We start from the raw sequence: 27,002 nt of genomic DNA, 5'->3' as shown, positions 1-27,002 counted from the left end.
GCCCAGTACTATTCTTGAACTAAAAGTTCTGAAGCTAACATTGAAGCCCCTTAAAATTTACACTCCAGCCCATCCATATCCAGTCATAATCAGGGCACAGACTGTAGAAGTCTGCCCAGCACTGGTTTTGCTTCCCAATTACCAGTGTTGCCACCCAATCTCCGCTAAGATTCCATGGATCCATTCCTTCTAAAGAGGATTACTTTGTGTTTATCCCACGCATGTTTGAATTCCATTACTGTTTTCATCTCCACCACCTCCCACGGGAGGGCATTCCATGTATCCACCACCCTCTCCATGAAAAAGTATTTCTTGACATTACTCCTGAGTCTGCCCCCCCCCCCTTCAACCTCAATTCATGTCCTCTATTTCTACCGCCTTCCCTTCTCCAGAAAAGATTTGTTTGCGGGTTAATACCTTTCAAATTTTTGAAAGTCTGTATCATATCACCCATCTTTTTCCTTTCCTCCCAGGTATACATGTTCAGGTCGGCAAGTCTCTCCTCGTATGTATGGTTTGCAACACAAATCCCATATCATTTTTGTAGCATTTCTTTGCACCATTTCCAGTCTTTTTACATCTTTAGGAAGATACGGCCTCCAAAACTGAACACAGTACTCCAAGTGAGGCCTCACCAACGACTTGTAGATGGGCATCAACACCTCCTTTCTTCTGCTGGTTATACCTAGCATCCTTCTGGCCACGGCCGCTGTCGCCTTGTTACATTGTTTCTTCACCTTCAGATCTTCGGACACCATCACCCCAAGGTCTCTCTCCTGAGTCAGGCTTATTAATCTCTCCCCTCCTATCCAGTATCTCTCTTTTGGGTTTTTGCACATATCATTGGCATAAAGGATCACCTTGCGCTCTGTCTGCCCTGCTAAAATGGGTTCTATCAGCTGATTTTGATGAATACTCTGTGTAAGAGGTTCAGTTGCCAGTGGAAATAAGAGCAGAGACATAGGGCACCCTTGCCACACTCCTCTGCCCAACTGAAAAGGATCTGAGTTTACTCTATTTACCATGATTTAACTAGAGGGAGCAGCATAAAGGGATTTCACCCATTTCCCAAAATTTCCCCAAATCTGTTTTGTTTTTCCTAGGGCTGTAAATTAAAAAAAAAAAAAACTAGAATGGAATGTTTTTTTTGTTTTTTTTTTAAATCAAATGCTTTTTTCCGCGTCGATAGCAACACACATTGCTTTAAGGTTTTCTTGTTGAATCTTACATATGAGGTTGTCTTGCCAACATTTTTCCCTCGTCCTCATGCCCACCCTGGCGGAAAGCAGCTTGCACATCTTTGACTGTAAGAGAGCATTGGCCTTTTACGTGGTAGTGGACAAAGCCCTTCAGACAGTACAGTTGTTTGTTTCTTTTGATCCCAACAGGAGGGGAGTGGCCATTGGAAAACGCACAATCTCCAATTGGCTAGCAGACTGCATTTCCTTTGCTTATGCCCAAGCTGGGCTGACTCTAGAGGGTCATGTCACGGCTCATAATGTCAGAGCCATGGCTGCGTCGGTGGTTCACTTGAAGTCACCCTCCATTGAAGAAATTTGAAAAAGCTGCAACGTGGTCTTCAGTCCACATATTCACATCTCACTACTGCCTTGAGCAGGATACCCAACGAGACAGTCGGTTTGTGCAGTTGGTGCTGCAGAATCTGTTTGGGGTTTAGAAAACAACTCCACCTACCTAGACCCATTTTATTCTGTTCCAGGCTGCATTCTCAACTAGTTGTATATAGTTTCAGGTTAATTTCTGTTATGTCCTCGCCATTGCAAGGCCCAGTTGACCAATGTGTATTGTTTTGGGTGAGCCTGGATGCTAGGGATACCCCATGTGTGAGAATAATTCTGCCTGCTTGTCCTCGGAGAAAGCGAAGATACTTACCTGTAGTAGGTATTCTCCGAGGACAAGCAGGCTGATTATTCTCACAATCCCACCCACCTTCCCTTGGAGTTGTTTCTTTGTTTATGCTTTTGGACTTAACTGAGGTACATGCTCGTGCGGTGGGCGGGAAGTTAGTCTGCGCATGCGTAGTGCATTGCTGTACGCACGCCAGAAGGCTCTGACAAATCTTTTGATTTTGCTATGTTTTTAATGCCGATTCCTGGGCTGGCGCGGATCGCTGACTCATGTGTGAGAATATTTCAGCCTGCTTGTCCTCTGAGAATGCACTGTACAACAGTCTGACTACAAAGGGTCTGTACCAGCTGCAACTGATTCAGAATGCTGCAGCAAGACTTGTGGAAGGTTGCAAGCAATGTGACCACATCGCACCATTTTTGCAAAACTTCATTGGCTATCAGTACAATACAGGGCAATGTTTAAAACTCTGTGTCTGATCTTCAAGGCCCTTAAAGGAAATGACCCCGAGTACTTGAAGAACAGGATGACCATCTACACACATCCAAAGACACTAAGGTCTTCCCAAGGGGTATTCCTAACTACACTCTCTTAAAGAGACATTACATGATATGATACCCGCAAGTGAGCCTTCTCTGGAGTAGCCCCCCACACTCTGGAATGCGCTCCCTGAAAGGCTCCGCTTAACACAAGACTCTCTACTTCAGGAAGCAGGTGGAAGCTGGGTGGAAGCTGGGCTTTTCAACCAGGCCTTTAATGGAAGAAGCAACTAACTTCTTAATCTCGCACACACAAAGAGTGATACAGGATACACATACTGCAGCAGGACATGTTTATCCACTCCTGCCCATCTGAGATAACATTTAAGCATCTCACTGACATCATGTACAACTTTATTTAAATTAGTCACCTTATTTTCTAATGCCTTTTACTCTCTTACCTATCTATATTTTCCATCTTTGCTTGTACTCTATGCTGTCTATTAAAATGTTCTAATACATATTGTGTTCACATTATAAGTAGTATACTATGTCATGCTTTGCATATTTTTACTGCTGTAATTTTCTGTTGCTTATATTTGATTTGTTCTTACTGTACGCCGCCTTGAGTGAATTCTTTCAAAAAGGCGGTAAATAAATCCAAATAAATAAAACTGTTAAAAGGTGAAGTGAAATAGGCTAGTACAGACAAAAGAATGTCCTTCAAAGAGTGGAAAAAGGACACAAATGAAGAAAATAACGGAACACATAGACAGAATCAGCATGGGTTCATCTAAAGGAAGTTTTGCCTCACCAATTTGCTTCATTTCTTTGAAGGTGTGAATAAACATGCGGATAAAGGTTTTGTGTCGCCTGGGATTTCTTATTTACTACTGGGTCATTCCATGCCAAGTGGTCTAAACCTTCCCATCATCATGTCTCCAATTTTGTTCATATTTTATCTGTTGCGCGAGTCAGGTGTTAAACGAAGTTTCCCAAAATTTGTGGTCTCTAACTGCAATAGTTGCAGATCTAGACCCCCTTTTCTGAAAGGTTGTCAGTCCATGAGCGCGCAACATTTACCAAAATGCCATTTTTGGGGTCTAATAAAATCCAAACACCTTTATAAGAGTGGCTACAAAATTCAAATCCTGTACAGTTTTTTATGCTAATTCCGATGAAATACATTTTAACATTATGGATGCAAAATCCAGTCAAACAAGTTGACTCAAAGTGTGCATCAAAATTGGATTCACCTTCCCTTATCGGCACATGGCCGAATTCAACTTTTCAATATGGTCTTTTTCCCCAAATGGCTCTATGCTCTACAGTTATTACCTCTTCGACTGTTGAAATGAGATTTTAATTCTTCGCGGAAGTTTTTATCTAAATTTTGCTGGGCAGGCAAGAAATCCAAAATGTCTTTAAATATTTGCATGGATCTTAGAAATATGGAGGCATGGGCCTTCCGAACTTACGCATATATAATCAAGCGTGTTTACTTTGCCATCTTGGGGATTGGATTCTTGAAGAGCATGGATTTACTCCCACAAAATATGAAGCAGCATTTTATTCCCCATGGCATATTAATTCTCTTTTGCCGTTTCCATTGGGTTCCTTGATGCTTTGGTTCCGTCAGAGTGTGATTCTTCATCCCTTGAGTGAGTTTGGGCAGTATTCAGATCAGCTTCCTATCCAAAGTAATTTACAATTTTCCCCAGGAGATGATAATACCAGTTTTCGACGATGGGCCTCACAAGGTGTCCTCCTTCTGCAACATGTTTTGGGAGAGGGAGGTAAGAGGCTCTCCTGGGAACTGTTAGAGAATAGGGGAGTGGTGGAATTGAAGCATTTTCTAGCATATTGACATTTACAACATTATATTCAATCTTTGGATTCAGGCCTCTTTGGGTCTTTCTTCTACAGGAATTTTTGATAAGTTTCAAGATGGAGGCTTGTCGATCTTTTCCCTTCACAGAGAATTAGTCTCTCCTGCCCAGTCTCGAGAGGATCTAATTCATAAGTGGAGTTAAGATTCTGGATTGCCTGCCCCCTCATTAGACTTAATCAAATTGATTAAAAGCATACCTGAAATATCAGTAAGTGCTGAATTGCAAGAATGTTGGTTTCGCATTTTACATAGGGCTTATTTTACACAGGAGCAAGTGTTTAAGCGGTAGGGTGGAAACATCAATCTGTCAGAAATGTAATCAGGGTCATAACTCTTTTTTTTCCATGCTTTCAGGGGATGTCCAATGGTAAAACTATTCTGGAAGTCCATTTTACATTATTTTGATGGACTCTTGTGCTGTTCTCTGCCATTCACGCCAGCAGGATTGCTCTTAGATAAATATGAAGCTTCCTTGTCATCAAGCAGATGAATCCATTATGAGTGGGTTGTGTCCATCAACCAGCAGGGGGAGATAGAGAGCACTGAAAAACCATAGTGCCTCATGGCCAGCTAGCTCCATCTTCCTCTTCAGTATTCTCTATCTCCCCAGCAGGGTGGATGCAGCTTGTTCAAGCTCCTTCAGAAATCTGCCTGGGGTGGCTCCTGTGCTGTTGCCAGTTGTAGCAGGGTTGTTGTGGCTGATGGTGCCCACTTTAAAGGCACATAGGTACGCCCTTTCCCTGCCTTACCCGGCCCCCGATGTGGATGTAGACACATAGGCAAGCCCTGTCCCTGTCTTTGCCCACGCTGTGGATGCAGGCACATAGGTTCGCCCTTCACTGCCTTTCCCACGCTACTGATCCTCCGGAGTGGAAAAAGTTGCCTCCTGCGCTGTTGCCTCTAACTTTCCTCACAGCGTCAAAAAAAAAAAAAAATTGCTTCGCGCTGTAGTGCTGCAATCCAAGAAAAGAGGCTTTCCTTCAGTTTGTGCAGCGGATCGGAACTCTGTCGACTCGATCCGGAGAGGTAAGAGCACTTTGAAGCTCCTCCGGGGTGGGCCCGCGTTTGGGGCGGTTTTGGCGCGAATCCGCCATTTTGAATTTTCAGCGATGGCTGCAGAGGTTGTAAAGCACTGTTCCTGTTGTGGCAAGCACAGATCAGCAGCAGGGCTCTGTAAATCGTGCTCTTCTGACGTCAGAGCCGGCCCGAGCATGGCGAGCGAGGTTTCTTCCCGCTCCGTGGAGCTGGCAGCGGGCGCCATTTTGGAACAGCATGGTACGACCCCCGCTGAGGCGGAGAGGTGTGAACCTGGAGGGGAGCTCGAATGGAGGCTAATATGAGAGCCATTTCCCCTAGACTGGAACCAGGAGGCCAGGGTGAGCCATTCTCCCCTGAATTTGTTTTGCTGCTGCATAAAGCATTATGTTAAAAAGAGCTCTCCTGCAGGGGTCTCAATCGGCCCGGCTGCCTGTGTCCCCCTCCAGTAGAGCCCGGCCTTGAATTACCGTCAGGTGCGTTTTCCCCTGTCAAATGACCGCAGGACAAGCGCAGAAGGGTGGATTCCCCTTCAGAGAGTGGCGCACCCCCGTTTTCCTCCCCGTGGTCGGGATGTGAGGAGTCGAGGGGTCTGGCAGGCCCTCGTGGTCTGGAGAGCCAGAGGAAGGTGCAGGATTGCCACTGGATCCGGATGATCCTTCCGCACTGCAGGCCCTCTCTATTGAAGATCCTGTGAGTGCTGAGCTCTCCTCTGCTAATCCGAGGATGGCAAGTACTAAGAAGCCTGCTTGAGCCTTTCCTTTGTATGACTCCATCCAAGAGCTTATTTTAGCTCAATGCTGACCCCGAGGTGCCTTTGAAAGTTGCCAGGGCTATGGGGCAATTATACCCTCTAAGTGAGGAGAATTTGGCACGCTTAACTGTGCCTAAAGTGGATGTCCTAGTCATAGCTGTGACAAAGAGGACTACCCTCCCAGTTGAAGGAGGAGTTGCCCTGGACCGACGCCTTGAATCAGCTATAAAGTGGTCCTTTGAGATTTCAGGCCTATCCTTATGGGCGTCTGCATGCAGCTGTTACGCTGCCCGAGCCTGCCTTGCTTGGTTAGAACAGGCAGTGGAACAGCCCGGAGATGGAGCGGAGCCCCTTGCAGAGGTGGCACCGCGGATGGAGTCGGCCTTGTCTTTCTTGGCTGACTATGATCTGGTCAGAGCTTTTGCTAAACAGATGGCTGTGGCGGTGGCGGCTCGCCGCCTGTTGTGGCTACGGCATTTGGGGGTTGACATGGCCTGTAAGCAAAGGTTGGTGAAGTTGCCCTTTCGAGGCCTTCTCCCATTTGGTGAGGAGTTGGAGAACATTGTTAAAGGCTTGGGGGATGCTACACCCCAGCGCTTACCCGAGGACAGGCCGCGGCCTTCCTCCAAGGGTCAGGTGGTTCCCTCCTCTTACAGACCTTGCTTCAGAGAAGCTCGAAGGTACCGCCCAGGGCGTTCTGCTGGGTTCACTTCTCGTGCCCGTTTTCAGCAGAGGAACTCCTTTCCCTCAGACAAGCGTTCCGCAGCAGCTGGCTCAAGGCCTGGAGTTCAAGGGCGACCCTCTCAATGATGGTGCGCCGGCCCTCTCCTCGCTCCCTGTTATAGGAGGACGACTTTACCTTTTTCACGAGGAGTGGGCCAAGATTTCCTCAGATCAGTGGGTCTTGGACCTGATCAGAGATGGCTACAGCATGGAATTCAATGCCCCGATATGAGACGTGTTTGTGGAGTCCCGATGCGGTTCTGCCGCCAAACGAGCGGCAGTAGAAGAGACCTTACAAGGCTTGATTCACCTATGGGCGGTGTGCCTGGTGCCTCCCGTTGAACTCGGCTCTGGCCGTTACACCATTTACTTTGTGTTTTTTTTGGCCAATCCTAGACTTAAAAGAAGTCAACAAGTCTCTGGGAGTGCGGCATTTTCACACGGAAACCCTGCACTATGTTTTTGCAGCAGTACAGCCAGGAGAGTTTCTCACGTCTCTGGACCTGAAAGAAGCTTACTTGCACATACCGATTTGGCCCCCGCACCAGAGGTTTCTGTATTTTACGGTGATGGGAAAACATTTCCAGTTTTGGGCCTTGCCTTTTGGCCTTGCCACAGCTCCCTGAACCTTTTCAAAGGTAATGGTGGTAGTAGCTGCCTTTCTCAGGGGAGAGGGTATCAGGGTTCACCCGTACCTAGACGACTGGCTCATCAGAGCGGACTTGGCAGAAGAGAGTCATCGTGTTACAGCCAGAGTGGTCTCAGTACTGCAATCTCTGGGCTGGATCGTCAATTTAGCCAAAAGTCACCTGACCCCCTCTCAATCTCTAGAATATTTGGGGGTCCGTTTCGACACAGCCTCGGGGTATGCATACGTACCCGAGCAAAGGCGGTGCAAGCTTCAGAACCAGGTCCGTCTGCTCCAGAGGATGCCTCGCCCGCGAGCTTGGGACATAGTCCAGCTGTTGGGGTCGATGACGGCCACCTTAGAAGTGGTGCCATGGGCGAGAGTGCACCTGAGACCTCTGCAGTGTTCCCTTCTTCAACGATGGTCTCCAGTATCTCAGGATTATCAATGCAGACTCACGTGGCTACCTGCGGCCCAGCTCAGTATGGAGTGGTGGCTCTCAGACAGCATGTTGCAATGAGGAATGCCGCCATCGCTCCCCGATTGTTGCCTGGTGGTAACAGATGCCAGCCTGAAGGGCTGAGGTGCACATTGCCGGGGAAGGCATGCCCAGGGTCTCTGGACACCCGAGGAGTCGGCGTGGTCCATCAGTCGCTTGGAGTTGAAAGCGATATTTCAGGCGCTTCTGGCCTTTCAATTGACCCTGGAAGGATTGGCTGTCAGAGTTCTGTCAGACAACACAACAGCAGTGGCCTACATATATCGACAAGGCGGCACTCAGTGTCAAACACTGGCCGCAGAGGCCGCTCAGATATGCCACTGGGCCGAGCTACTTCTGCAGTTTCTGTCAGCAGCTCACATTGTAGGTCAGAGCAATGTGCAAGTCGATTATATAAGCAGGAATCAAATCGACCCAGTGGAGTGGGAACTTGCAGACGAAGTATTCCTGCAGATCTGTCCCAAATGGGGGACGCCCGTAGCGGATCTTATGGCCTCAAGTGCAAATGCCAAAGTCCTGTGCTTTTACAGCAGACGGAGAGATCCTCGCTTGGCGGGTTTGGATGCCTTGGCTCAACCCTGGCCTCTTGGCCTCCTGTATGTGTTCCCTCTGTGGCTCTTGATAGGGCGAGTTCTCCTGCAGATTCGGCTACATCAGGAGAGGTGGTTCTCATTGCCTTGGATTGGCCCAGGAGGCCGTGGTATGCGGACCTCCGGCGGATGCTGGTAAAGGCTCCCTGGCCGGTACCTCTGGTACCGAATCTGTTGTCACAGGGACTGGTAACCATGGAGGACGCCTGCCGCTTTGGTCTTATGGCATGGCTATTGAGAGGGCGCAATTGAGAGACGAGTTATTCCAGTAAAGTCATTTCCACTCTCCTACAGGCCCGCAAGCGTTCCACTTCCGTGCTTTATGCCAGGATTTGGTGCCAATTTGAGGCTCGGTGTGCTTCTAAAGCGATCACACCCATGCAGGCTTCTGTCTCGCCGATACTTGACTTTTTGCAGGATGGTTTACAAAAAGGCTTGGCCTATAATTCCCTGCGTGTTCAAGTGGCAGCCTTAGCATGTTTTTAAGGGAAGGTCGCTGGCCTCTCTCTGGCTGGTTGCCCGGATATGGCACTGTTTCTCAGAGGGGTGCTTTGGCTCCGTCCTCCCGTGCGGACTCCCTGTCTGGCCTGGAACCTGGGGTTAGTTTTAAAGGCCCTTCAGTGTTCACCCTTTGAGCCGCTTAGGCGAGCTTCGGAGAAGGATGTGACCTTAAAAACGGTCTTTTTGCTGGCCAGTTACATCGGCGAAATGGGTATCTGAGCTCCAGGCACTGTCCTGTCAAGACCCATTTCTGCAATTCTCAGAGTCCGGAGTTTATGGTATGTACGGTGCCTTCCTTCATGCCTAAGGTGGTTTCAGCGTTTCACCTAAACCAGCCTATTTTCCTGCCTTCCTTTTCTAAAGAGGAATTTCCAGAATCATTTGAGCAGTTGCACCTTCTGGATGTGCGAAGGGCTCTGTTGCAATATCTGCGCAAGTCAAATGCCTTCAGGACCTCTGACCATCCTTTTGTTGTCAGGTCCGCGCAGAGGGTCTCCAGGGTCTAAGGCCACTATAGCCCGTTGGCTCAAGAAGCTATTTTTTCAGCATATTTGCTGTCTGGCCGGCCTCCGCCTGAAGCCTTTAAGGCACATTCCACAAAAGCAATTTACTTTTCCTGGGCTGAAACTGGAGCACTCTCTCTTCAAGAGATAGCAGTGCAGCGACGTGGGCTTCTAAGCTCTCTTTTGCTCGACATTACAGGCTGGATGTGGCTGCCAGGAGAGACACGCATTTTGGAGCACAAGTGCTGGCGCGTGGTGTGGCTTGTTCCCACCCTATCTAGGGATTGCTTTGATACATCCCACTCGTAATGGATTCATCTGCTTGATGACAAGGAAGGGAAAATTAGGTTCTTATCTTGGTAATTTTCTTTCCTTTAGTCATAGCAGATGAATCCATGAGCCCTCCCTCAGTGGTTCATTATGTGACTGTTAATTTTATGTTCAGTTTTTCCTGTAGATATGTTCCCTCATTGGGAGAAGTTGGAAAACAGTCTTCAGGATTTCTGTTCTGTTACAGTAGGTTGAGTTCGTCCCTCCTTGGAATTGTTGCTCCTGTTCTGGGGCGTTCATCCGCTGTGAGGAAAGTTCATGTTATTATGCTTTGCGGTGTCAAACTGCTTTGGAAGTTTCAAATACTGAAGAGGCAGATGGAGCTAGCTGGCCATGAGGCACTATGGTTTTTCAGTGCTCTCTATCTCCCCCTTCTGGTTGATGGACACAACCCACTTGTAATGGATTCATCTGCTATTACTAAAGGAAAGAAAATTACCAAGGTAAGAACCTAATTTTCCCATTTCATATTTCTAATTGTCATCATGTTTTTCTTTTCTAAGGCAGTAGCCCCAGGTAAGTGAATTATTTTAGGGGTATGGATAGGTGAAGCGACACTAGAGAGTTGCACGGGGACAGAAATGCGACCCATCGCTGCCTGTCCCCGCCGGAATCAAATCCGTCCCCGCCGGAATCAAACCCGTCCCCGCTCATCCCCACCAGAATCTAACCCGTCCCTGTGAGTGATCTGCTCTATCCCCACCTGTCCCCATAAAAAAAGGAAGTATAAAGTACTGAGTGGAGTGGACAGGGGACACACAATGCAGAGTAATACATTTACAACGAATCAGAGAAAATATTTCTTCACTCATTAATATACTGAATCTTAGAAAAAGAGCAATAAATACATAAAACAAACTGAAGTTTTTTCGACACTAAAATAGAATTATTGGTCACCCAAACAGCACAATGCCCTCAACAAAAGAAACAAGTGGGTATGCTAATGCTTTAGCTGCAGTAAAACAGCTCACAAACAGCCAGTTCCCATCATGAGAGAAATAAACTGCCTATACACATATAAAAAATAAAAGTAGTCAGCTGAGCTCACCTCTGTGCAGTTCTCTTCTGTGGATACCGAGGTCTGGCAGTGCCTGGAAGGCTCATTACATACAACTTGAGCAAATCTCCTGCACGTGTTGAACTTCAGTTGAGACATAGAGAGACCCGGGTGAAAATGTGCAAGTGCTTGTCAGGGATGTCCTTTTTTTTTTTTTTTTTTTTTTAGATTATGGATGAAGGATGTCTAAGTGTTAGGCGCTCAAGTTCCACCTTCGCTATGCCTCCAACACCCCCTTGAAATTTGGCCGTCCCTGCGATGGAGCAAAGGACGCCCAAAATGGACGTTTCTCCGAGAAGGACATCCATGCCTTTGCTCTGCCCGACAACCCCTTTGGTATTTGTCCGTCCCTGCGACGGGGCAATTGAGGGCACCCTTCTTTTCGTATTGGAGGAGAGCTTGGTTTCCGACCACTAAAACAAAGGTATGTGCGTGCGTCCTCACGGGAATCCCGCCAGAACATCCTCCATCCCCACGGGAATCCCGCATGTTTATTTCCGTCCCCCTGGCACTCCTGCTGACCCGGAGGGGATTCCCGCGGATTCTGCGGGATCCCCGCAAACCCCATTCCCATGCAGACCTCTAAACGACACCCTGTTTCTGGGCCTGGAGAAACCGCAGGTGTGCATTGATGTTACTGGAGCAGAGACAACCAAACATACCCCTAAACAGAAAAAAATGTTTCTGGTGATATGGGATTATATATTCAGTCTTTCCCACACAAGGCTAGAAGTTTGATTTTAAATACGTTTTAAGAGAGGGGAGAAGGCGAGAGAAGAGGGGGGGAGGAGGTGAGAGGATGGATATAAGGGGGAGAAGGAGAGAGAACCTTTCTTCTGTGTTCTCTTCTTTTTTTTTTCTACCTTTGTTTTCATGGGGGGGGGGGGTGTTATGGAAGCTCCTTCCCATACCGCACATGCCTGGATGAGAGCTTTTTTTGTGTGTTTGTGTGTTTCTGAGTCTTTAAGGCACTGCTGGAAGGGGTAAGAGTACACCCTTTCGGTTTGTGCATCAATAACACATACTTAATATCTACTGTATGTTTTTTCATTCCTTATTACCTTATTATCTTACCTTCTTGAAGAGTTAGGGAAGGGTTGGGCGATGGGTAAGGAGATATGGATTGTCTAAAGTTTAATGACAGATACCATACTACTGTTCACATGTGCTCATTTTTTACTTAACTTTCTGTGTTCCTAGCTGATGGTTGTATCTATTCTGTTTGTCATCAATAAAATTGTTTTTTAGTTGTTCAAAGAGTACAAAGACTAGGGGACACTCAAGGAAGTTAAATGGAAATACTTTTAAAACAAATAGGAGGAAGTATTTTTTCACTCAAGAAATAGATAAGCTCTGGAACTCTTTGCCAGAGGATGTAGTAACAGCAGTTAGCGTTTCTTGTTTTAAAAAATGTTTGGACAAGTTCCTGGAAAGAAAGTCCATAGTCTACTATTGAGACAGACAAGGGGAAGCAGCTGCTTGCCCTGGAATTGGTAGCATGGAGTGTTGCCACAATTTGCGTTTCTGCCAGGTACTTGTGACCTGGTTTGGCCACTGTTGGAAACAGGATACTGGGCTAGATGGCCCATTGGTCTGACCCAGTATGGCTACTCTTATGTTCTTATGCAAATGGTTTGAGAAAAAACTCTGAGATTTGAGTTTTTCCAAAGTTGCCCTTAATTGTTCCTGTTGATATTGATATGGCCAAGATGTACTTCAGAGAAGTGCTTAAATTTTCATCTGAAACTTTGCCACCCTTAGTGAGAGCTCAATACCTGGCTTTGCCAGGCAGTAAAGGTGGGTCTGGTCTACAGGAGGCAAATTTAACCAACTTTGTGGAATCATCATCTTTGGTCGATATTTTTGGGGAATTTTGCATTAGAACCTGACAGGTACACAATTCTACAATTATATTTTTTATATATTTATTGTGAATTTATGGGTTCCAAGAGAAGAATTTTCCTGATCTTTTGAGAAATAACCAGAGACGACACCAAGAATTTTTGGCTCTGCACCCTAGGGTGCAGGCCCTGGGTATGATTTTGTTGCTTTGTTTTTCCTTGTCTTTGCCTTATCAAAATTACCCCCCAAATTATTAGAATTTGTGGTTTCCAAGGAAGAATTGAAAGTACAGACATGGCTTCCTATAGATGATTAGGGTGTACTGTTATAACTGGCTGCAGCCTTATTTTTTTATTTTTTATTTTTTTTACATTTCCTCTTGATATAGGTATTTCCTTTCTTTATATCTTGCTCCTGTTATTTTTTGTAGTGGACGTAGTGTTTGAATATATTTTCCTGATATTTTACGCTTTTGTATATTTTGCCTAATTTTTTTAGTTGCATTCGTTGGTGATGTGATTGTGTAATTTAAAATAATTAAAAAAAAAAAATAAGTTGGGGAATGGGATGCCCTCATACAGTTAAAATTCAGCAGTCCTCCAGTTCGATTACTTCCAGAGCATATTCAAAACTTCTTGTTGTCCAAGTTAGCAAATATCTATGTAATAGAGAGGTAATAAATATTGAAAACTCTCCCCTGGTTAACACAGTCAATGTAAAAGGTCCACCGTGTAGGTTCCTGCAATTCTGGCTACACTCTGCCCCACTTTAAGGACTGGAAAGATACGCTGTGGTGAGACCATGCAGTGACAAGTTTGCAGGATACTTGTTTAAGATGACCAAGCTCTCAAAGGTAATTCAGGCTTTACATGATATATATTTTTAAAAATATATATATCAGGAGTCTCGCTGGAGCCTCTTTCATATATTCACTATGAAGATGCCTTCCTTGTTGTTAAGGGCTTCTTGCAATGCCCCTGGGAAATATGCTCTTGCACAGTCTATTGCAGAACCGATGGCCTGTTTTCTTGGGGGCTGCACCTTTCTGTACTGCTAAGTGACGAAGTCCACATCAAAAATTTTCTGCCTGCATTTTGTCTGGTAACGAGTGCTGGTTGTTCAGCAGCTGACAATTGATAGTTCAGTGTTTTGTGGCCATCTTGCCTAGCAGCTCCACCGGAAGTTGAGGCACATACATTTATGCTATACATTTATGAATATTAATGAGAGATTTGCATGCAGTGGAGTCAGTGCATGCAGATCTCACTTATGAATATTCGTTGTGGATATCCTGAAAACCTGACTGGCTAGGGGGCTTCCAGGACCAGGTTTGGGAACCACTGACCTAGACATGTTATTCAGTGCCTACACGTCTAAGACTGTGTGTTTTGGTTCAGACATGGAAAATCAGGTATAACCTGGGGTATCTAAGCTAAACATATAACTTATACATAGTAACATAGATGATGGCAGAAAAAGACCTGCATGGTCCATCCAGTCTGCCCAACAAGATAAACTCATATGTGCTACTTTTTGTATATACCTTACCTTGATTTGTATCTGCCATTTTCAGGCACAGACCATAGAAGTCTTGCCCAGCACTAGCCCCGCCTCCCAACCACCAGCCCCGCCTCCTCCTACTGGCTCTGCCACCCAATCTCGGCTAAGCTTCTGAGGATCCATTCCTTCTGAACAGGATTCCTTTGTTTATCCCACACAAATACTTCCTGACATTTTTCTTGAGTCTGCCCCCCTTCAATCTCATTTTATGTCCTCTAGTTCTACCGCCTTCCCATCTCCGGAAAAGGTTCGTTTGTGGATTAATACCTTTCAAATATTTGAACGTCTGTATCATATCACCCCTGTTTCTCCTTTCCTCCAGGGTATACATGTGGATTGTGACAAGGCGGTGGCCATAACTAGAAGGTTGCTAGGCTGTATAGAAAGAGGTGTGACCAGCAGAAGAAAAGAGGTTTTAATGCCCCTGTATAAGTCGTTGGTGAGGCCCCACCTGGAGTATTGTGTTCAGTTTTGGAGGCCGTATCTTGCTAACTTATATTGTGTGGACATTTGGTGGGGCTCCTGTGTGTAGTTTATAGGTAGAAGTCCTAATATTCGGTGTTTGTGTATATCGATATATACAATTATATGTACAAGTTTTACTTGTATATCCAGTGACACTGAATATTGACCTATATAACCTGTTTTACTTGTTTTCCAAGCCATATTGGAATCCAGTCTTCAGAGATGAGGTACAGTGTGTTCTACTTCCACGTGTGTATGAAAAAAACAAAACCATGCACTTTACTGTGTGCAGATTTTGGGAAAAGGATGACATTTAAAGTTGTGAGGGGCATACCATAGTCTTATATTTTAAAGAGTGTCTGAAATTAGTTTCATAATGATTAAAATAATTCTAGAACCTGGTTGACTTTGTCAGCTTACATCACATAGTCATGCTGACATTCCTTCCTTGAAGTACAGGGAAAGCGCATCATAAATCTCTTTGTGACACTGCTAAGTAATCATGTGTGCATGCATAGTAGAACAAGAATTTTTCTTGGTCAAGTTCCACAGCTGGGTAATCAGGATTGGCAGTCATTGCTAAATATAGGATTGTGGTATGGCAAGGATTCCGTTCTCATAATACATGATGAGGTAGATTAACAGATGAGAAAAAGGATTGGAAATTATTACAGATATAATTCTCTCCATATAGAAATATTTGGGTCCACTTGGAGACCCAAAATGAAGCTAGAATATAATTCTATATTTGATGGATTGGGGATACTGTAATTGCATGTGCAAATTGAGATTATTCATGGGGAGAGTGTGCAGCTCTTATAAATTAGGGTATTGGTATATAAAATAATTAAAGGAAGGAACTATCCCTATACTATATTGTATTATTGACTGATTAGCGTGCTAGACTAATCTCCGTATCACAGACTGCATGTATGACATTCTATAACTTAAATTTATCTTGGGGGTACTTATGCATGTATAAACTATTATTGCATTGAAATTAAAATTGTTTTCTCCTTTTCTTTGTGGGTTCTCTTAGGCAAAATGTAACTTGAAGAGTTTTAAATACAACTTAATGAACAGCTTTCTCTGCTTTCCCTAGTAAGATAAGATTCCTATTTCTGAAAACTGTAACAAAATGAAGTAACCTTCTTAAATGATACATGTAAAATGAATGTTTTTTTTTTAACGTTTAGAGAGTTTATTGAGAACAAAACAGACACAAGAACAAATATGACTCCAGAGTAAAACCAGGCTAAAATCCCAAAACAGGCAAGTGCTAGCAAATTAAACGAATATCAAGAATGTCCCACAAGCTATTATATACACATGACGTAGCCATGCACCTGAGACATATTTGCAGCCTTTAATTCCTCCCCCCCTCATAAAAACTGATAAAACATACAAAAGAAAAGGAGGGGAACCCTAGCTTCACCCCTGCCTCCAAGAACGAGAGAACAAGAATACAGAATATAACACAACAAACTGTACATATGTACAGTCATGGCCAAAAGTTTGTGACCACCACCGGTTTTTATTATTTATGACTGATATTTAACCAAATAAACATGAAACAAATCAGATATTAAAGTTATAAATTGTCTCTGTTGTATTTAGCATCTAAAGTAATTGCAGACATTTTCTGCTAGATATCAGCGTTTACAGTGATTCCTTTGTTCGTAATAACTATCTACATACTTCTGGCATTGATCTGGCCAGTTTTCTGCAGAATTCTGGCGTTACCTCCTGAGTCCACACAGCTTTGATCCAGTGTATTAAGGTCTGCTTCAGAGTTGGATTGTGTATGGCCACTTCTGCTTCATCATGGTTCACACATTTTCAATAATGTTAAATCTGGGCTGTTGCCCAGCCAAGGTTCTATCAGTTGTATCTGTTCATGAACCATCCTGTTGGAAATGGGTTATTTTGTGAATTAGCATAAAGTTGGCAGTTTCTCCTTCAAAACATTCAAATAAACAGTTCTGTTGATTGTGGCATTCTTTGGCATAATCCACAGCCCTGTTAGACCAGATCCTAATACTGCACTGCAAACCATAACCTTTGGTGCTTGTTTCACTGTGGGTGTAACATACCTTGGGTTATGTCTCTGATTTAAAGGTCTCCTTACGTGTTTACAGAATCTTAGTGAAAATACTTTTGTCTGAAAACATAATTCACTGTCATTGATTAGCTGTCCACTGCTTGCACTTCTGACAGAAAGCAAGCTGATTTTTGATATTTTTGGCAGACAACTTCGGTTTTCGAGCAGGCTGATAAGATTGAAGTCAAATAATCTCTCACATAATGTCCTGTTGCTTGGTTTCTTTAGTGGACTACTTGTAATTCTGTCTCTAACAACACTTGATGATGCTCTTGGGGAATGTTTAGTTGCCTCTATGATCACATTGTCCATTCATACATCTGTAACTCTTGGTCAATCTGAGCATGCCAGAGACGGAAAACTGTTCAGCTCTTCATTTTGTCTGACCATTGCTATGACAGTTGAATGAGCAACTTTGAACTTCTTTGTAATTGTTCTTAGTAATATCTTTTCTTTGTACAGAATTATGATCTGTGCACGTTTCTCTGGGATAAGCTCTTTCCCATGTACCCCGTGCTGCTGTATGCAAGTGAAAACCTGAAGCAAATCAAAACCAAATATATACAATATATTATAAGTAGACATTGTAAAGATGCCTTAGATTTTCTTTTTGTTGCACTTGGTGAATACAATAATGTATACTGTTTGTTTCTTTAACACAATAGATTTTTTTTACTCAACTCTGTATTAAATTTTAATGGATCTGATTCTTTGTTGCAGTCAAATTAATCAAACAATGCTAATGTAGTTGTCTAAGATCATTAAACCTCTTTTATCATTCCTAGCTGTGACTGCTATCTATATACTGACAAACAACAAAAGTTTGATTATACAAAAATTTATACAAGTAGGAATATTGTAAGGTGGCGCATACTTTTCTTGCAGGAAATCAAAATTCAACATGTAACTATGAAAATACCCCATCAAATTCTTACCTTCTAAGTGAGATTTATTAAAAAGATTGCTGAAACTGTTACAAAAAGGAAATATTTAGCCCAAAACAAATACTATAGCCCAAAGTATTCCAAAACAATATTAGTAATCAAGAACCCAGTGTAGTACAGTTGAATACTACTTGAATGCAAACTTTTAGCCATGACTGAAGGTATTCAACAGATACTAATATCATACAAGGGACATTACTTAAAATATAATAGAGAAAAGCTTAACCACTACTGATTTTTGCTGAGGAAAGGTCTACATACCTTTCCCACTTAGGCAATACCTTATTATGTTCAGCTGTTAATCTTTCCATTGTACAAGTGTACCATAATCTTACAACAGGACCACCACATTCATCATAGTAGTGGAACCACAGGGAGCTGTTGATTAAGCCTTTCTGGAACCAAGTACCAAAGATACATGACTTTAGTACTGTTCTCCTGCACATTAGCAGCCCTTAAAACCCTAGATAGGGCAGACTCCATTTTAAGCCAAACCCTCTCATAGTCCCTAGTTCCGTCTCCCTTTGAAGTCTCTGAAATATGGGGATAGGCAGCCCATCCTTTACATGTCTATATAGACATTTGGTTCCTATAAAGTCCTCACAGATCTCTTCTAAAATGGGGCAGATAATAAATGTAATAGTTGCAGATAAGAGCATCTGTCCTGAGGGGGCTGCTGATATGTATGTTGCAAAGATTCAAAGGAGACAACAATATTGTCATTGAATAACTTACCACAACAAGATAGTCCCAATGTTCCCCATTTACTAAACACACTAGAGCCCAACCCTGGGGGAGAGAGAAAGGGAATTACCAGCTATAGGAGTAATCCTGTAATACAGAACAAGATTAGGTACCCCCAGACTTTCCTTCTTTCTGCCACGATACAGTATATTCTTAGAAAGCCAAGGAGATTTATTATTCCAAATATACCATATACATTTGAATATAAGCCTATCTGTATAGGCTGAGTTAAGTTTTTCCCCAGAAAAAGGGGGAAATCTGTTAACTTGAGTATAAGCTGCAGGGGCTTATATTCAAGTACTGCCACTTCTCCCCCTCTCCCCCTTCAGTGACTGTTCTCTCTCGCAGCCCGCTCTCCCACCCATTTCTTGCCGCCTTCCTGGCTGATGCTACCACCACTGCTGACAGAAGACAAAGCAAGCTGGTCTGGTGTGGGGACCTTGAGCATCTGCACATGCTCAAGTCCTTCCGGCTCCTGTCACCTCGGAGAGGCCTTAAGCATTTGCAGATGCTCAAGGCCCCATACCAGCCCAACTTGCCTTATCTTTTGTTGGCAGCAGTGGTAGCAGCAGCCAGGAAGGAACTTTAAAAAAAATACCAGTAACCGTGGTGGCGGCAGGGGGGAGCGGAAAGTGAGAGAGAAGCTACCATGGAGGAGGGGGAAAGCATAGACTTAACTATAAGCGGAGACTCCAATTCTGGGGCTTTTTTTTTGGGTCCCAAAAATTTCAGCTTATAGTATATTTGGCCAAGCACTGTTGTAGAGTAGATTAACATTTTTCTTTTTTTTGGGGGGGGGGGGGGTGAATTGGGTAAAATTTGGAATAAGTGCATAAGTCTAGGTGAAATACTCATTTCTACAGCATCAATTCTACCAAACAAAGAAAGAAAAAGGGAATCCCCTTTCTCCAAATCTAATTTAATCTTGTGAATCAACTGAGGGTAGTTTGCTACAAAGAGATTAGAATGTTTCGTAGTTATGTTAACCCTGAGGTAATGTATACTTATCCACCCATTTAAATGAATAGGCTAATTTTACCCTATTCAATTCACCCTTTTACAAATTATTATTAATTAATGTTTCTTATTGTGCCTGTCCTTTTGTGAAAAATGTACAGAACACCCCTCAGAGATGCCAGAAAAACTCATCCAAGAAAGATTCCGGAAACTTAGCCGCTTCCCTGAAGCCTTCAGCTCTATTGATTATAAAGGAACACGGACATATAACCCACCAACAGACTTTTCAGGGTTGAGGCGGGCTGTGGAGCAACATCTTGAGAACAATACTACACGTTCTCCTCGCCAACCAGGTGTGATTTATAAAGCGCTGAAGGTGAGTCATTCAAAATCTTTGTAGTGGTGGCCACATGCTAAGGTGCTTGACATGCAAATAAGGCATGAATAATTCTATATTGATCTGTCATGAGGGGCAGGCTTAGAAATTCCTTGCCCTGTTGTATAGGAGACAAGATGCTTGACCTGGGTTGGGGGGGGGGGGGGGGGGGGGGATAGGGGTAGGAGAACTAAGCCTTGAATCTGTTACTCATGACTTGTGGCATAACTTAAATTTATGTGCAGTTCATTTTACCAAATATTTTGTTATGAAGGTCAGGGAGAAGTGCATAAGGCAGTGGAGATTTTGAAGTCTTTCCTGTTAGTGTGAATTGTTTTCTGTTTGTTTTTTTTTTGTTTTTTTTTTGCAATCAGTTGACATTTAGGGTCCATATCAAGATCTTTTTGTTGTGGGATTTTTTTTAATTAATAATAATCATGTGACATTGCTTTTCCTCTGTTGAGAGAAATCATTGATAACCATCCTAGTTTTTGTATTTTTGTAAAATGTTTCCATGTAATAAAAATGCACTTTTGAGTTTGATAATTTACACTTCATAAGCTGTGAACTTATTTTTTATATGTAACTTGCAATGTACTAATGTATTCAGTAGTTGAGCGATATTCAGGGTCAATTCTACAATTCCTGGGACTGTGGGAGGGAGTTTGTTATCCAGACATTTGATCTAACTTCATGACAACTGAACCATTATGGCAGAAGATAAAGATGACAATTTAATTCTGAAAGTCTATTTTGTTTTGGCATGGGCAAGAACTGAAAAATGGAGTGGACTTGGATATGCAATTTTATGTCTGTGGAAAAATCTTTGTAAGTAGGGTTGTAGGTCAAAAGACGTTTGGCTATATGTGAGGACAGCATGTTTTTGTCTTCTGACTTGGGTAATATGTAGTTGATGCAGTAAATGTTACATTGCCTCATATTTTTCTTTGCTAGTAAAAGAAACACTAGTTCAATACATTGTTTATCTTGTACCATGCCAATTTCCCTTTCCACATTCTGTTTTCTTGCTGAGTTAGCCCATATAGAAGAATAGGAGAGAGTATCGGAGTCATTTTTCTTAAATATATTTTATGTGGTCTATTTGGCTGATTTCTTCTTTTTCCCACTTGGTATTGCACTCATGAATTCCATGCAGGCCCTTCCGTATAATAATATCTTTTCAGAAATGTAAAGTTTTCCAATAGCAGCTTTACTTTGTTGTCTTGTCAATATTGATCTTGGGATTTCTTGCTCTTTCTCTTTCAGGCTTTAAGTGACCGCTTCAGTGGAGAGATCCCAGATGATCAGATGGCTCACAGTTGTTTTTTCCCGGATGAATACTTTACCTGCTCCTCAATCTGCCTTAGTTGTGGGTAAGTGGTTGTCCTCCAGAATACAGCACTGTTACTTTGTTGGTTCTGTTGTAGATACCTAAATCTTATAAGGAACTTAATCTCATGGAGATAGTGGCAAATTTAATAAGGGTGGGGGAGAGTAATTGAACTCATTTGAGCCAATGTAATAAGCTGTGTGTTAAGAATGTGTGCTGAAAATCAGTGCACAGGTTAAAAATAATCACTTCTACTGCAGTAAACTAATGACAAGTGAGTTACTGCAGCTTTAGAAAATGTGCAGACAGAAAATTGTGCATCCGGAGCCGCAGTGATGCACACAGTCTTCTTCATTGGGTCTTTCTGTGAACAAAATTACAGAGCACAGCCAAGGACATGGATTACTGAGACCGGGTCAGCACAGCTTTTGTGTGGGGAAATCTTACCTGACCAATTTACTTCAGTTCTTTGAAGGAGTAAACAAACATGTGGACAAAGGGGAGCCGGTTGATATTGAGGCATATTTTCAAAGCACTTAGCCTTCCAAAGTTCCATAGGTTTCTATGGAACTTTGGAAGGCTAAGTGCTTTGAAAATGAGCCTCAGCGTGTATCTGGATTTTCAAAAGGCGTTTGACAAGGTACCTCATGAAAGGCTACAGAGGAAATTGGAGGGTCATGGGATAGGAGGAAAAGTCCTATTGTGGATTAAAAACTGGTTGAAGGATAGGAAACAGAGAGTGGGGTTAAATGGGGAGTATTCACAATGGAGAAGGGTAGTTAGTGGGGTTCCTCAGGGGTCTGTGCTAGGACCGTTGCTTTTTAATATATTTATAAATGATTTAGAGATGGGAGTAACTAGCGAGGTAATTAAATTTGCTGATGACACAAAGTTATTCAAAGTCGTTAACTCACGACAGGATTGTGAAAAATTACAGAAGGACCTTACGAGACTGGGTGGCTAAATGGCAGATGACGTTTAATGTGAGCAAGTGCAAGGTGATGCATGTGGGAAAAAAGAACCCAAATTATAGCTACGTCATGCAAGGTTCCACGTTAGGAGTTACGGACCAAGAAAGGGATCTGGGTGTCGTCGTCGATACTACACTGAAACCTTCTGCTCAGTGTGCTGCTGCGGCTCGGAAAGCGAATAGAATGTTGGGTATTATTAGGAAAGGTATGGAAAACAGGTGTGAGGATGTTATAATGCCGTTATATCGCTCCATGGTGCCACCACACCTTGAGTATTGTGTTCAATTCTGGTCGCCGCATCTCAAGAAAGATATAGTGGAATTGGAAAAGGTGCAGTGAAGGGTGACTAAAATGATAGCGGGGATGGGACGATTTCCCTATGAAGAAAGACTAAGGAGGCTAGGGCTTTTCAGCTTGGAGAAGAGACGGCTGAGGGGAGACATGATAGAGGTATATAAAATAATGAGTGGAGTGGAACAGGTGGATGTGAAGCGTCTGTTCACGCTTTCCAAAAATACTAGGACTAGGGGGCATGCGATGAAACTACAGTGTAGTAAATTTAAAACAAATCGGAGAAAATTTTTCTTCACCCAATGCGTCATTAAACTCTGGAATTTGTTGCCGGAGAAAGTGGTGAAGGCGGTTAGCTTGGCAGAGTTTAAAAGGGGGTTAGACGGTTTCCTAAAGGACAAGTCCATAAACCGCTACTAAATGGGCTTGGGAAAAATCTACAATTCCGGGAATAATATGTATAGAATGTACGTTTGGCTATAATGTCTCCCCTCAAGACCACCTTTACTGTTTCCCAGAATAAAATTGGAGTATCAAGATGGGAATGGTTACATAGCCCACTTTTGTTTTAAGAAAATTTGTAATTGGGAATCTTTATAAAGTTCTAGTGGAAACCTCCAGGGGACTAAAGTATTTGAGCTTCGAGGCAGTCGCAATTCATTTCACACCATGGAGTGATCTGACATTTCACTTGGCCCTATCTCTGCTGCCACTACTTGGGCTCAAAGATCACTAGATGGTAAAATATAATCAATACTGGCTTGTGAATCATGGGCTCGAGAATGTAGTCTCGTTCAGTTGGGTGCAGCATTCACCACACATCCAATAAGTCCAGCAAATCGCAGAGCATGGGAACACCCTTAGTTTTATCAGTCTGGGCAACAGCCGGATCCACTGACTTGTTCATTGAGGAATCAAACACCCCATTAAAATCAACCCCCCCCCCCCCGGAAGAAATGGAGAAGACAAATTCCTGGAGAGAATGGAGAAGTTGGGCATAGAATTTTTTTTTTATCATAAACATTAGAGGTGTGTATGTTACAAAAAACGTATGTATATCTATTAAAAGTTAAATAGAGTATGACATACCTGCCCTCACTATTCGTTAGCACTTGATGTATGGTGGCATCCAGCCCTTTACTTAACAAAATAACCACTCCTGCCCTTTTTCCCAAATCAGGGGAGCCATAGCATGCCCTCACTCACCAGTTAATCAGTTTATTATGTTCAGTGGTGGTTAAATGTGTTTCTTGCAGAAATGCTATAGATGCATGATATCTGTTTAGGACTGTTAGAATTTTTTCTCTTTAATGGGAGAGCTAATGCCTCCAACATTCCAAGATATCAATTTAAAGCTATTAAGTTATTCCTAGTACCAGAAAGATATCTGAAAAAGAGAAAAAAATTCCAAACACCAGGGAGAATGTCCGTCTCTACTCATCCTGGGTACCTCGAAAGTCCAGTAGCTATATGGTGTGTTTGAATTGGAATGTCCACACTCCCACCCCTCCCCCTCCTAGAAAACAGAGAAAAAAATAGAAAAAATAATGAGAGACACATGCCACTTATTCTGAGGCAAGACCTTTCTCCCCCCCCCCCCACCCCCCCCCCCCCCCCCCACCCCCCCCCCCCCCCCCCCACTCTAATCCCATACCTCCAACCCACACCTATACATAATCCTGAAATCCTCCACAAAAGGACTGGTCCATGTTGACATGGCACCTCAATTCATCCCACTGTCCGTTACAAATATGCATAATCCCCACCCCTTCCTTGCAATATAGCCATTGCCCCAGGGCTGCTGCTAGGGTTTCTGGCACCCTCCTGCAGCCTATTAGTCGGCACCCCTTACCCACCCATGGGTGGGGTCATTGTGGCTCTGCCCCTACAATAGCCACACCCTACAGTAGCTACACCCCCTTTACCGGCCATGGTGCATATAAACAGGCATCATTGAAAATATTACACCAGTATAGGAGAAGAAAAATAACTTTTTTTTTTCATTAGAAATAATTTCTGTAAGCTGTTACAGCTCTAGTGTAACCAAAATGACTCAAACCAAATTAGCATACAGACCAGGAATTGGGAGAACAGTCTTGTCAAACCTGAAACAATATGTTATCAGAAATCTCAGAACCTAACAAACAGATCCCTATTCAGACACTTGGTCTTGAAGTCACACATGTAGAGCAGAGATATCCCCTCTTCAAATTTTAAACTGAACTAAGAAGCTAGACTCTGCATGCAGCACAGTACCAGAAAAACAGAAAGAAATACATTGCAAAATAAGACAGCAGATGTAAATTCTCAAATTGGACATATACCAAACACTAAAATGAAAATAAAATGATTTTTTCTACCTTTGTTGTCTGGTGACTTTGTTTTTCTGATCATGTTGGTCCCAGTCTCTGATTCTGCTGCTCACTATCTGTTCTCTTAACTCTGTTTCCAGGGCTTCCTTTCCATTTATTTCTTTACTTTCCTTCTTTCTTCTTCATTTTTTGCCCTACATCCATAGGTAAAAGCTGGGTCCTCCGCAGACTTGACTGGAGGAGGTATAGAGTTTTTCCAGTTTTTACCTATTTTCACCATCCATGTGTAGTTTTTCTCCTCTTTTCCCTTTCCGTCATCTCCGTTCAGCATGCATCTTTCTTCCCTCTCCTCCATCCACGTCCAGCATTTTTTTCTCTCCTCCCTCCATCCATGTCCATCATTTCTCCTCTCTCTTCCCCCCCATCCATGTGCATCTCCTCCTCTGTCTTTCCTCCCCTCCATCCATGTCCAGCATTTCTCCTGCCCTCCCCTCTATCCTTTCATGTTCAGCAACTCTTTTCTCTTCCCTGCCTTCTTCTCCATCCATATCCAGCATTTCTTCTGCCCTCCCCTGCCCTCTCCTCCCCTCCATGTCCAGCAATTCTCCTCTGCCTTCCCCTCCCATCCATGGCCAGCAATTTCTCCTCTCTCCCCTGCCCTGCCCTCCCATCCCATCCATGTCCAGCGATTCTCCTCTGCCCTGTCCTCCCATCCCATTCATGTCCAGTGACTCGCCCCAGCCCCTACCTGCCCTCCTTTTAAGCCCCCGAGTTCCAGTTCAGCCCCAGCCCTCACCTGCCCACCCTTTTCTCCCATAACAGCCCTCCTTTCCTTCCTGCCGCCCTGCCTTTGAAACTTTTATTTTACCTGAAGTCACAGTGCCGACAGTGAAAGTGGCAGGCTCAGCTCCAGCCTTCCCTTTCCTTCCCTTCCCTCTCAGTGTCCCACCCTCCTCTGACGTAATTTCCTCTTTCCGCGAGGGTGGGACACTGAGAGGGAAAAGAAGGAAAGGGAAGGCTGGAGCCGAGCCTGCCGCTTTCATTGCCGGCGCTGTGACTTCAGGTAAAATAAAAGTTTCAAAGGCAGGGCGGCAGGAAGGAAAGGAGGGCTGTTGTGGGAAGCTGAGGACGGGGCAGATGAGGATCGTGAGGACCTCTCCCGACAGCGGTAAGCATGGCTTGTGGCGCCCCCCCAGAGGTCGGCGCCCCCCTGCCATACTTACCGCACTTACCGGGTTATGCCAGCCCTGTATCACCCTTCAAATAGTGGATAGTAAACCACAGTGCAACAGTAATAAATGCAAGAATTATATAACAAAAAGTAGAATAGCACTGACGCCCAGGAATAACAAGTAAATGTAGAAGCGGCCATATGCACCAACTGAGATGTGGAAGTCTTTGCGTTTAAATTAGGATGCTACTGGCCTGTAGTTGGTTAATTCACTACCAATTTTCTTTGCGTCTTTGGGTATGAGGGTGAGTAGGATGTTTCCTTTCTCCTTCGGGAAGAGTCCATTTTGTAACACATAGGTCAAGTGAATCGTTAGGTCTGTTATAAATTGTTGAGGGGCATATGTCATGACTGTTCTCTTTTGCACTGTAGGGCTGGGTGTAAGAACAGCATGAACCATTCAAAAGAAGGTCTTCCTCATGAAGCTCAAAGCCGCTGTAGATACTCCCATCAGTATGATAATAGAGTCTTCACGTGCAAGGTGAGCAGAGAATCAGTGGCAGACCCTGCATATGGCTATACAGAAAGGAAGGGACTGTGATAACCAGCACTAGCGCTAATGGAGAAGTGTGTGTCTACTGCAGATGACTAAGCTTCCTTCTCATATAGCTTCTTCATATTTCATTACTTGGTGTTCTGCCTTCCATGACTACAAAATGATTGATTGATTGATTGAAATGAATGTTTTAAGGTTCTTAGTGGTGAAGGGAATGGGCATTGTTGGTTTGTTATATTACACATAAGGAGAAATCAATAGATCTCAGTGCTGTAAACAGAAAAATGAAGTTGTGTAACAGCTAGCACCATTTAACATTTCTCATGTCCTTAAGCAAAAAAAAAAAAAGAAGATGGATGTAAAGAAACTTTATAGTAGCAATGGCACTGTTAAGTAGAATGTTATCTGCTTCCGCCGGCTAGTTTGAAAACTCTTACACACTGCTTTTTGAAATATTTCTGATTTATCTGGAATATTTTCCCTTTAATTTTATTTCCAATCTTGGATCCACTATTGGTGGACT

The 27,002-nt window shown here is 43.5% G+C and overlaps 1 protein-coding gene across 1 annotated transcript in view; it reads left to right on the top strand.

Annotated features, from left to right (window-relative positions):
• ZFYVE1 (zinc finger FYVE-type containing 1) overlaps positions 1 to 27,002 on the top strand; it is a 170,943-nt gene that overhangs the window by 78,301 nt on the left and 65,640 nt on the right. Inside the window, exons 3-5 of the mRNA XM_030214356.1 lie at positions 19,634 to 19,848; positions 21,115 to 21,221; positions 26,356 to 26,464. Coding sequence (XP_030070216.1) covers positions 19,634 to 19,848; positions 21,115 to 21,221; positions 26,356 to 26,464 — 431 coding nt within the window. The remainder of the gene's footprint in view (positions 1 to 19,633; positions 19,849 to 21,114; positions 21,222 to 26,355; positions 26,465 to 27,002) is intronic.

This window comes from Microcaecilia unicolor, chromosome 9 (assembly GCF_901765095.1).
Source record: "Microcaecilia unicolor chromosome 9, aMicUni1.1, whole genome shotgun sequence".
Classification (NCBI taxonomy): domain Eukaryota; kingdom Metazoa; phylum Chordata; class Amphibia; order Gymnophiona; family Siphonopidae; genus Microcaecilia; species Microcaecilia unicolor.
This window is presented reverse-complemented; position numbering and strand designations above follow the sequence as displayed.